Source organism: Chlamydotis macqueenii, chromosome 2 (assembly GCF_036417535.1).
Source record: "Chlamydotis macqueenii isolate bChlMac1 chromosome 2, bChlMac1.mat, whole genome shotgun sequence".
Classification (NCBI taxonomy): Eukaryota; Metazoa; Chordata; class Aves; order Otidiformes; family Otididae; genus Chlamydotis; species Chlamydotis macqueenii.
In genome coordinates this window covers 39,977,366-39,990,146 of record NC_141557.1, presented here as the reverse complement: position 1 = coordinate 39,990,146, position 12,781 = coordinate 39,977,366, and the positions used below count along the sequence as shown (strand labels likewise).

The 12,781-nt window shown below is 41.7% G+C and overlaps 1 protein-coding gene across 1 annotated transcript in view; it reads left to right on the top strand.

The window, feature by feature from the left end:
- Nucleotides 1-848: 848 nt before the first annotated feature.
- The window catches only part of ZNF385D (zinc finger protein 385D), a 439,137-nt gene continuing 427,204 nt past the window's right edge, over nt 849-12,781 (top strand). The window contains exon 1 of the mRNA XM_086742663.1: nt 849-1,061. Coding sequence (XP_086598789.1) covers nt 947-1,061 — 115 coding nt within the window. The 5' untranslated portion in view covers nt 849-946. The remainder of the gene's footprint in view (nt 1,062-12,781) is intronic.

Sequence of the window (12,781 nt, the reverse complement as noted above, 5' to 3'; positions counted from 1 at the left end):
GTGATTGCTATAATTTGACATACAGGTGGATTTATTATCAAGCTTACACACAAAAGTTATGCGCATTATTTGTACTTAGAAAACCAAAGCCTCAGGACTACAACTGCATTTCAAACTATTTTTTTTTTCTCGCCTGAAAACTGCAACTACTCCATCTCTCTGAGCCTGTAACTTTTTAATCCCTAAATCTGATTTTGTGAAGACAACAAATTTCAGGGAATATTATGTTTCCTAGATCCTTTTACGGAAATTTTGAAGGCCCCATGCGAAAGCAATGGGATGACCGGGATGGCGGGGGGTTGCGGGGGGCAGTTCCCGGGACTGTAGCGAGGAAGAAGATGCTCCGGGGGGCGGGGGGGGGGTGAGTGAGGGAGGCTGCGGTCTCACCACACATGGGGTTTGTAGGAAGTGGGAATCTCAGGTTGAGTTACTCATCGCTACGGAGCCAGGAGTGTGCAGAGCCAATGCCTCTGACGGCAGGAGGTAACGCACACATGTTTTTCGGCGAAGGTGCTGTGGGAGGACTTGCTGGAGGAGGTTTATGCCGAGGGCTGTCATTTCCCCAGTGCGGAAGCTTTCTGGTCCCCGGAGCCCGCCACCGCCTCCCCCGATCTTCCCCCTCCCCAGAGTACGAACAGGGGGCTGCCGCCGCCCCCTCTCCCTCCCCGCGCCGCAGACCTCGGCGGCCGGGCAGAAGACCAGACACCGTCCCCCATCGCTGCCTACGCCGGCCCGGCTGAGCGGGGCGGGGGGCGCGGGGCGGCGCTGCCCGGGGCTCAGCGCTGATTGACACCGGGCCGGGCGGAGGCGGGCCCGCCGGCACCGCGCTGCTCCCGCCCGCCACCGCCGCCGGGCAGCGGGTCCCACGCTCCACCGCCGCCCCCGCGCTCTCCCCGCCGGGCTCGGCGGTGCTCGGCGGGTGTCCGGGGCCGCCCCCGCCCGCGGCATGGCCGGTTGGCTGGGCAGGGGGGCGGCGGCGGCGTGCTGGCGGATGCGGGGCGCGGCGGGCGGCAGGAGGGAGAAGCTGCCGGGCGGCAAACCCCAGCCCCAGCCCCGGCACGGTAAGGGGGCGGCCGCGGCGGGGCTCGGCGGGGCGGGCAGCGAGGTGGGACGGCAAGCCCCGAGGGCAACTTGCCCGTGACTTCTTTTAGCCCCTCGGCTTATTTAGGGCGGGGATCCCCTTTTCCTTTCCCCTTCTCCTTTCCCCTTCAGCGGGTGCGAAGAGAGGGGGAGCTCCCTGCGCCCCAAACTCCTCCGAGCTGCGCCTCATGCCTCTTATTTACCAGGTACCGAGGGTAGGGGAATTCGCCTGTGTTTTGGCATCTCGCTTTGACAGCGGCTTCTTTGATATTTACAGAAAGCATTTGCGACCTGGCAAACGCCAGTGAATCTGGGAAGAGTCCTCGAAATCCTTTTTTTTTTGGCTTCCATCTATCTAGTCTTAATGCCCGGGGAGCACTGTTAAAAATACTTGCCCCGTGTGCTCTTGTCCCGCCCTTACTTGTGCGGGGAGACAGACGCTCTCTTCCCAGGCTAAGCAGTAGGCAAACAGTTCTTCCAAAATCAGATCCTGACTTTGAAAACATCGAAGGGAATGGTGTTGCACGAACTGTCGAAAACAAGTGCTCAGGTTCGTGACCCGTTGTGTGCTGAACGGTGAACGTGGTTACCCAGAGCCGAATCTCTCATGTACGCTTTCCTTACTGTACCACTCGGCTGTCACTGTTGTCTGCTTTGATGAGCAAACCCCATTGCTTGTGGATACGGTCGCAGTGTCTGGAATCTCACTGGGATTTGCTCTAGCTGTGCGTTCCCCATGGGTTTAAAACCCTCTGTCCGGGTAGGCGGCTTTGCAGAAGTCTCTGACCTCACCCCTCAAGGATAAAGCAACAGTTTAAGTTGTGTTTGAGTTCTGCTTTAATTTAGGCGTATTTGTTGTTGGATACGTTAGTCCCTAAAGTAACTTTGTGCCTTTTCCAGAGAAAATAATTTGGCTGAGGGAGTAATTTGTGCTCTTCACATGTGCACAGAGCGCAGTAGCGCACGCAGTAATCTTGATGACAACGATGCTGGGGTGACGGGGAGCCTGGCATCTTAGGCGGATGGCGTTCTGAAGAAGGTGCTTGCTGTGAAAGTAATGCCCCCAAATGCAGGTCTGAAAGGAAAGAAATCGAGAAGTTGCTTCCCCTACCGACTGTCACCTGGATGCTTCTGAGCTAGAGTGCTTTTGCAGCCCCACCTCCTTTTCTCTTTTGCTTGTTTGTGCCTCTTTCACAAGGCAAAGAGGAAACAGATTAAAAGTCTGAGTGAAGGTTTTGTTAGTGGATCAAAACCCCTCTAAAATAAACAACTGTGCAGAAAAAAGGAAGCGTTGTCCAGTTAGAGAATAAAAGTGGCTGTTGAAAAATAGTTGTAACTATTTATTCTGTTAATTCCAAGTGCAATGCTGGTAGTGGGGAGTAACTCACATGAAAAAGAGAGCTGGAGAATTCCCTTTAAGTTAGATACCTGCTATTTGTGGGTGTTATACAGTAGCTAGGTACATAGACCAAAATCGTGGGTGCAGTGAAGTCGGTGGGAATTTTGCCACTGACACAAGAAAAGCCAGAACTGAACCCGCAGACCGTGGTGGAAGGTGTCGGGCCAAAATGAAAATCTTTGACTGATACAGCTATGCAATTATGGCAAAGTTTCTAATACTGCAGTATGCTGCTGTGATTAAAATATTATCAAAGTAGCTCTACCATAAATTAGTTAACTTAGGGAGATATTTTATAACTGGGTTGTAATTTAGCTTAACAAAAAAGGTGTGGTGTGCTTCAGTCTGTCAGAGTTGCTGCTTATAAATGTTTTGTGAAGTATTTTATGACACTAAATTCTCATTTAAATAATTACTGTAACAACATGGAACATTAAATTACACTCCAGCACATACAGTTTGCATCCCAATTAATTTTCAGCTGTACTTTAAGGGTAATCACTCTTTCTGCTGTACTGTCTTTGCAAGGTGCGCTGGACTTATTTACCAGGTCATTTACTATCCTTTAATGGCTTCAAATGTAAGGTAAAACCAAAATTAGACCTAATTTGTATGTCACTAATACTGATCGTGTGCTACAGGGAGATTTTTAGGGAGAAAAAAAAAAGTGTAGTATTACTTTAGTGTGCTGCTTTCACATTTACAGAAACACACTGTTTTCTAGGAATGGACTCTTAAGTAAATTTTGGCTTTTGTAGACAGTATGACCACTTCATGCAGGAATGGAAAATTTACTTAAAATGTTCAAGTGAAAGCATTACAGGGGTTATAAGTAAGATATACCTAAAATTAAAATTGTTATGTGAGCTGTCAATAATTTTTAACTGGCAAACAGGCTTATAGGTTTGACTCATTCATACATGCATGCGTACAAGTATCAAAGCGAAATGAGAACTGTTCACAAGAGAACTGGGAGGTATTGAGAGTATGAAATATATTTTGATTTTGGGAAGTAATGTTGTTCCTCCCTGTTCACTTTTTTCTGCAAACCCATTTCAATGGGCCACCAGCCTGTGCTGGTAAAAAGCAGTATAGCTCTATGGATCTCAACAGCAGTGTTATGGTTGACACCAGCTTAAGACCAAGCACAACATTCCTGTGTATGTTTGGATTAAGATATGTTTATTCGAGCATCACTTAAGGGTCTAAACTGGCAGGGTGCATATTGAGTTGTGAACACCTGAGCAAACCTGCCATTTAACTGAGTCAAGTTGTAAGCATTTGCCAGCTTTGACATTCTTCTCACCTTTTATATGAGCAATTATGGATACCTTTCTGCACTTTTCAAATATTTTAAAACACAAATATGACATTTTCCCTATGATCTCATGTGCAGAAATTCTTGTTTGACTTTTTTTTTAGTTTCACACCATGTAAAGCAATGTAAAGTAGAACTAGCATTTCCACCCATTGTGGACTAGACAGTAAACAAAGTCTTTGTCAGGACTCCAGCAAAAAATTCAAGATCCTGTTAAGGTGATGAATATTAACGGTCTTGTAAAAAGCCTATTTTTGAATTATTTAATATTGGGTTAGCATTGGCACCTTATGTGTAAAATCTTCCAAGAGCTTGAAAACCTAGATGAATGGCCACAGACAGAATTCTATTACAGATACTGTCAAAACAGAAGATGTTAAGGAGTAGCATAATGGAAACCACAGTATAAATCAAGTAGTATTTCTGTACTGCTTAAGAAAACTTTGAAATACTTGCATGAAAAAATCTCCTACCTTGAGGAGTAGATGTGGAAAGTTTGTGAGTAGGAGTTGTGAAACAGAAAGATGTTTTAAGTTGCTTGACATCACCAAAACCAACTTCTGGAGAGAAAGTAATATTTTATATCACTTTTTAAAGCTATGTGAAAGTTTGTAGTGAGAAAGTAGTTCTGCATCCATGGTATTAAAACAATTACTGGGGAAAATAGCACAAGTAAATAGTGCAGGATGTATGTGTAGGAGTGTGTTTTGTTTTGTTTTGTTTTGTTTTGTTTTTTTAACTGCTCACAAAATGTGACAACTCTAGGCTGGGGAGTAGAAGTCCTCTGTGCTTCAGCCAGCACAATGAAATCGGTTGGTATTATGCCAGTATGTTGGATCATGCCCAGGTAGGCTGGATAAATAAATGTGAGCTGTAGCAACACAGACCTCTTTTTCACCTGGACCTGCAGACTAATTTTAGTCTTCACCTGTCCAGAACTGTCACAGAACAAGACAAGAACTGTTGTCTCCATTTCTGTTTGGTGTTATTCCATCTGAGTGCAATGTGAAAGGTTGCAGTGCGGTACGGATAGAAGTCAGCATGTTATTGCTCCAAAGAAGTGAACTCTAACTATGTTGAACTATGGAAGAACAAGAAGAGAGGGAAGAAACGTACAAACGCATTCTTTGTTTTCCTCTTATGTAAACTTAGATGTACGCACATATACTAATGACTTCTGGTTGCCCCTGAACTGGACTAATTCCACAGTTGATGGTGGGGAAATGAAGTTGTGCCTGAACTTTCCAGTTTCAGATGTTCTCAACTTTCCAGTTTCAGATGTTCTCATCTTCACACATTTCTTCTTGAAATATTCAAGAATGTGCTTCAGTATTTTCTGTCAACTTGTTCCTTTTTCCTTCTCTGTCTCCTGGGAAATAATGTTCTTGGTCATACTGAGGTAGTCATAACCAAATCTTCTGTTTTGCTGGAGGCATAGTTCTCTGTGCCTCACTTTTTACGTGTGGTTTTATTGTAGTATTTGTAAAAGTAAATGTCTGAAATTCATGTAGTCATTTTTATATATATATTTATATGTACATATAAATCTGCTTAATATAAAAGAATAAAAGCTCTCTTCTTGAAGCAAGCAAACCTATTTTCTGTGATCAGCTGGAACAATCTGCAGGTAGGCTTTAAATTTTAAAATATTTTTCTAGCCTATATGTTCAGAAAGTGTGAACATTGACGTTATTTCTATGTAGATCTGCTAAAACTTTGATGCCTCAGCCACTTTTGGGGTCTCACCAGTCAGTGAGTGTGTGTTTGCCATGGGCAATGCTGACCTTGCTGTGAAGGCATGGCTTTCAAGACAAATGGATGGGTAAAGGGACTTGGAAAGCAAGAAGGGTTGGTTTACCAAACGTATTTTGACTTGCTGAGTCAAAATCAAGACTTCTCCTTGATGTAAGGGCCAGCTGACACCTTTTTTACTTATCTTAATCAGACTATATACATAATAGGCACAACTTCTTAAAGAACTTGTGTGATTTAGGAGTTAAGTTCCATTCTGTGTACGTTTTGTTTTGGTTGGCTGGTTGGTTTTTTGTTGGTTTGTTTTTGTTTTGTTTTTCAAATTAGTTTACAATAGTGTTGTGTAAAAAGGTAATGCCCTTCATGGCCAGAAATGTGTGTGATAAAACCAGTAGATGCATGTTACATGGCTGTATATGCCTTTTCCCCCTAGTTCGTGGAAGAGGTTACTTATGATATTGATAAAATCTAGCATTACAGCTTGCATAATTAGAAATAATCAGAGCTACAAATCCATGGATTATTCTAAATTTGAATTTACAACAGAATGACAAACTCACCATCTACATCTTAGAAGCAGACTCCAAATACAGTTTTATAATATTTATTTAAATCTAATTTTGGCACAGAAATGTAGTTAAGAAACCAAAGACTTCCCTTCCATTCCATAACAGATTTATTTTCCTGACCTTTTTTTTTACAGAAGATTTGGAGAGTTTTAATCAGACAGAGATCACAAATCACTTTGCTGGGAAATGCAAGGTGTGCTTTAAAAGTGGGGAAAAAAAATCACTTTCCTGATTGTTTGGCTCTTGCTGTTTAAAATTGTGAAGCTAGGTGAAATGATTACTCTGACAGAACTATAGAAACTATCTCATTTTTAGTACATTCTAAAGTATTTTATATTTTGAGGAACCTTGGCTCAGAGGCATTTTATACTCCCATCTGAAAGTTTCCAGTCTTAGCATTCAGTTTAGCGTCTGCCTTTGTCTTTCCATTTAGCCTTGCCATGTTATAACAATGAATCATCTTGTCCATTAACTCAAGTTGGAATGTCTGTTTATGCACTGAATTTGTTTCATCACGTCGCCATAATAACTGATTGGAACTGTGGCAACTCTGACTGCTTTCCCATATGTATTTGGGCTGGACTTTACCCAGTGCTGTTCTGAGCAGCAGAAGGATAAGCCATCACAAAACCTGGAATATCTTTATCCTCTTAGGATTCAAGCCCTCTTTCTCGGGAAACTGTAGGGTAGCATTTTCATATTCTATCTCCGTGTATTTGAAATCGGGTAGGCTGTAGGCTGTAGTATTTCCAATTCTGCAAAACCATAGCGGAGTTGAAATGCCGATATATGATCTGTAGCAGTTAAACTAGGAATGTTGTTGTTGTAGGTTCACTTGGCATCTTCTGTTTTGTTGATGGATTTTAAATGAGTGCTGATTAAAATACTGAAGCATTAAATAAGAAATGAAACAAAGCTATAGTGGCATTCTTTGATTACTTTAGTGATGCTAATAGAGCAGAGAAGTGACATGGTGCAAATGAAGGGGCCATGTGGCAGGGAGGCTGTGCCAGCAAATGCAAATTCTCACCTCTTGCCATGTGAGTGGGCTTGCAGATAGCTCTTGGGTTGCTATTCAAGCTGAGTGTTATGTAAATAAATGTTCTTTTGCTAAAAATCTATTACACTGGCTGTACCTTGACTCATTTAGTAGCATGTAGTAGCACCGTCTGGTGGTATCATGGAAGCTATTTCCTTTATTTCCATGAAAAAAACCAACTTTGTTGCATTTGGAAGGTAAATACTGAAGGATCTGCTTAATAAATAAAAGTAAAATGTTATGTAAAACATATATATTCTTTTTAAGATGGCCTTGTGATCTTATCTTGTGCACTGATGTCTAAGAATATTTTTGTGTGCTCTCTATGACCAGTTTTCATTAAGAGTTGTTGATGCCACATTCCTGTGGAAAGTACCGAAAAGTAGAAACAAGGAGTAGGAATTAATGGGTACAACATTCTCCTGAAGGCAGATTAAAGTAGAACTTTAATGGGTTTGTGATAACAAACCCAAGAGCCTGTGGAAAAAAGTGAGAAAAAAGACCTGTTATTGCCAATGACAGCATTGAGCTTTGCTGTACAAACCATTCCAGTATTTTGTTCAATACTTTTCTCTCTGAAACTCTGAAACTACAGAGCTGTCTAAACTGCTGATATTTGTAGTGAGGGGGAGGAATGAGAGGTTGAGAAGAGACGCTTTTTCTCCAGAAGCTGGATTGGGTAAATTTGCATAGTATAACCAGGTGTCCTCACCAGTTTCTTCTCTTTGGCTAATAGTCACTGTGGTTTTGTGTGGGAGGTCATGGTTGCTGCTAGACAAGAAGTGGGCGTGAGTAAAATTTTTTAGGAGCTAAGTGAGAGGAGGTTCTGTAATGAGAAGCTGTATGCAGAAGGATCGAGGCACCCTTGCAATGCATTCACATCAGTCAGGATCACAAAACAGATGAGCTGCTGTGTTCTGTGCTGGCCAGAATGTCTCCAGGCTTCTGCATCATTTTAAAATAGAAGACATCCTGATAATAATGTCTCAATATCATTAATACATGGCTTATAATATTCAAGCCTGAGTTAGAGGGGATGGGAACACAATCTTCAATTTTTATTTAAGTTAGAGGTGTGAATTCTTGGCTGTCTAGATATTAGAAATTCCAAGAGATGTCCAGGTCTGCAAATCCATTTAAAAACTGGAGTAAAGTGGTTCTTAGAACACAAGAAATGCTTTAGGAAAACACAGTCTCTTCCTTTTCCAGTCTGGATGACGTTCTGTAGGTTGTCTATGGCAGGCTGTTCCCAGTCCAGGTATTGATTTCAGTTAACACTGAAGTAGCCGGAGGGATGGTCAGTTGTTTGTGTTAATGGTACAGCTGGATGCAGCCTGCTTCAAGCCTTTGGCCTACCAAGGCAAGTTCTAACAAAACAAAAAAGAACTTATGACTGGTTTTATTCATTGTGCGACAGGAGGAGTTGTTTTTCACTGAGAAGCGGTAATGGTCTGATCGGAATACGAGCATGTTTTGGTTTTTTTTCTGTGTGTAGTCTAGACTCCAGCTCAATTACTTTACTTTTTAGGAGAGGGCTATATTACAAATAGGTGGGAAAAGGATCCCATTGCAGAAACTGTACTGACTGGAGCGAGATTCTGATCTTTGAATGACTTGAGCTTTCGAGACGTAGCCACTTGCTGTATGCACCATATCAGTTTGTGAGCTTGAATTCCTGTTTTGCTGCTTGTTCCAAGGACTGAAGCAGACAAATGCTCTCACAGAAGTGATGATTAAGTGACACCTGAGAGTTTTTTGGAGTTCTTAATAGCTTTGAGCAGTTGTTCCATTGCAGAGATGGTAAATCTCAAGATGCATCCTGGATTATGTCTAGTTTTTTTTTCCCTGTTTTATTCTTGCAGCTCCATTATGCCAGCTTGATGGCAGATAGACATTTTTAGGCATTGACTTTTGTATTCTGCAAACTGAAACTCTTTTACTACTTTCTCAAGGTAAAAAGAGGAAAGTTGCAAAATTCTCTGTTGGTATGGTATGACAATAGTATATGTCTTTTTATTTTTTTAATAAAATTAAAATATTTAGATCCATTAAGTTCTGATTATGTTCAGCATATCTAGTGGAAACCTGAGGAATGTATAGGATAATTCAGATTGGAAGGGTCCTAAGGAAGGTCTGTAGTCCAGTCTCCTGCTCTCTGTCAGCTGTGAGAACAGATTGCTCAGGGCTTTCTTCACTCCAGTCTTGAAAACATCCAAGGAAGGAGAATGCATAAAATCTGGCAACTGGTTACTTTTTCACAAGTCAGAATTCAAAATCGAGCATTAAAACTTTGGAAAAGTAGGAATTCTAGATTAAGGCCACGTCTTCTTAGAAATCAGGCCAAGAATAAGTGGTGTTAAAATGATTCCAATGATGATCTGAATGATTATTTAAAAAACAAAGTACAAACTGCCTCATTCTAGGATATTACAGAAAAGATACCATGGAAAGCTAATGATTTGCTTATGTGTATGGCTCTCAGAATAAAATGAGTGATAACTATTCCTAGGCTTGCAATCTCTTATCAAAGTGCACCTAGAAACAGTAAATTTTGAGAAATACAGAAGGGTATTCCAGGTATCTGGCCCTGCAACTACCCATTGCATAAATCAGAAGTGCAGGTAAGATTTTTGTGACAAGAAGAGTCTTGGCAACTTGAGTAATTGAAATGTTCCAGTGTAGTTGTAGCACAGAGGTCTCAGGTCATTATGGAAGGAGTCTGGAAGAGAATGCTGTTTCTTTTGGGTTTTTTGTTTGATTGTTTTAGAGGGCTGAGGACTTCAGTCTTCAGACCACTGTATTTTGCTTTGTCTCTTCCTTAAATATGATGAGTTTGTATCCCATATCCATTGGTCTTGACTTAGAGGTTCAGACTCAATATGTATTTCTACCTTTTACTTTCTTCTAGAGTAAGACCACCAATCTCTGGTGCACCTCTCTTCAACAGTGTTGAAGGAAGAGAACTAGTGTTGGGTCTGTTTAAATGCTGTCTGCCTGGATTCCTGCACTGCACTCTGTAGCAGAGGCCATTTTGCTAGGTTCTGTTAATAGAAAGCTTGTGTGCCTCTTGGCCCTAGGCTTGCTGGGTAGTTGCCCACAAATCTGTAGAATTAAATAACAAGCTCAATGTATTCCTTTGAGTCATCCAAAGCCTAAGTTAGATTACTAAAAAGGAAAAAAAAAGGAAAAAAATATGTTAAAATTGTCCATGAACCCAACATGCATTTCACTGAACCCTTAACTGCACTTTTTGAACTCCACAGTCAAGAGCAAGGAGGCCGTGACCAAATTTCAGCCCTATAGCTGCAGGCCCGATGTTCACTGAATGCATTTGTGAACTTCAGGAGCCTTTCACAAACTTTCTGGGTTCTATCTCCGTCTTCTTTGGCAAGGAGTCTGGAACGCTGATGGTCCTGTTGGATCTGGGCTCCCAGCACTCTGTGGGTCCCTGCTTTGGCTTAATAGCATGGCTGCCTGCTCTGTGGCTCCACATGCCGCCTTGCTAGCAGGGTGGGTGGGTTTCTGCAGGTGTCCCCTGTGTCTGGCTTGAGGAATCTGCTGAAAAAACTGTGGCTCCATTTCATCTTTATGTCCTGGTATCCTCTTGTGTACAAACCTACCAGCGAATTTCACTGTTTTCCAATGATATTCCTGTGTAAAAAATTATCATGCAACACAGCCTGCATGCAGTAGTACAACCTTGCTGATAATATATTTTCTTGGTGTAGAAGAGTACTGTTTTTCTTTCCAAGGAAGTACTTCATAATTTTTGGTATTAACAGACATTGCCTCATGTATCCTAATAAATTATACTACTTGGTATAATTAATTTTTTAATGCTTCTGCAATCATGTAATAGGATACATTCATCCATGGGCACTCTCAAGGCACTTGGTTAAAAGATTGTTCAGAGAATCACTTTCTTTATCAAAGAATCATGGAATGGTTTGGATTGGAAGGGACCCTAAAGATCATGTAGTTCCAACCCACCTGCCCTGAGCAGAGACACTTTCCACTAGACCAGGTCGCTCAAAGCCCCATACAACCTGGCCTTGCACGCTTCCAGGAATGGGGCATCCACAACTTCTCTGCATAACTTGTTCCAGTGCCTCACCACCCTCACAATAAAGAATTTCTTCTTACATCTAATCTAAATTATTCTCTTTCAGTTTAAAGCTGTTACCCCTTGTCCTATCACTACATGCCCTTGTCAAAAGTCCCTCTCCAGCTTTCTTGTAGGCCCCCTTTAGGTTCTGGAAGGCCACTGTAAGGTCTCCCCAGAGCCTTCTCTTTTCCAGGCTGAACAGCCCCAACTCTCTCAGCCTGTCCTCATAGGAGAGGTGCTCCAGCCCTCTGATAATCTTTGGGGCTCTCCTCTGGACTTGCTCCAACAAGTCTGTGTCCTTTGCTTAATAATATTTTAATAAGATCTTTCCTTGAGTTCTGGAAGTCTCAGTTTTGAAAGTCTTATCTTGCTTGTCTTGTCTTCAACTGTTGTTTGTTTGTTCAGTTTAAAAATCTGTTACCTGATTTTGCTTGTCCCACTTCTTTTTGCAAGTTCTGATTTTTAACAAGTAGGTGCACAAACATTTCTATCCTTACAAGTCTGATCCAGAAATCTTTGTTCAATAGTTGTCCTTGGACCTTACACTCCTAGTAATACTTCAGGTGTTAGAGGCAACACATGCTTTAGAAAATAATTCAGTTAATTTAAGTCATTTATGATTTTCCTAATGTAGGGAAAGATTAAGGACTGTATCTGTTACCAAAGTTGTGCAAATTTGGCAGTGACTGACTTTGTGATGCAAATGAAAAGACAGATTTCTCCTGTTTGTAATCTTTAAAACGTTTCTGGAGAATTAGCACCTGTACTTCATCAGTTGTATTTTTAAATGCGTATATGTGTGAGAAGGTGCATAGGAAACTAATCTATGTTGCAGAAGGACTTAAAATGAAGTAATAGCTTTTTCAGGCATCTGCGTGCTCTCGTCATAACTTATTGGGTCTTGAATCTGATACAGACAAAAGTGCTGTACCAAGGGCGACATGAAGTACTTTCATTGTCAGAGCAGCACTGTGTAGTGCATGTCTGTTACTGTGTTTTGTTGTTTGTGTGTTTTTGCTACAGAAGAAGATGGAAATCACAGCAGGCACTACGGAGGAGCGTGGCTAGGAACTGCTGCCATCTGTGTTAGTGCTGTCTGTTCATGTTGCGTACTTGTTTCCATACGTGCAGCTTAGCACTCAGTCTCTACAACCATTGGAGTAACATCTGAAAACAGTTGTGTTAATGAAAGGTGATGGGAAACAGTCATTTAAGAAGTTAATTTACTTGTTTTCAATGTATGTGCTCTGTTGTTTTTTTTTTCTTCTTTCCAAAAAAATCTACTACTACTTTGGACAGATTTTACGAGATAATGCTGCTCATTCCAAATTTGAACTCATCAGTTTTGGCTCTGTACATCATAATCGCCTCCACAGCAACCACTGTGATGCCATAAACAGCAGGTTTGACTTCAGGTGAAGAATATAGGGAGTAAAACAAAAAAAGCCTGTAAAGGAAAAAGTGGGAGGATGGGGAGGACAGCAAAAGTGATTATCCTGGCTTTCTGTATAGTGATTTT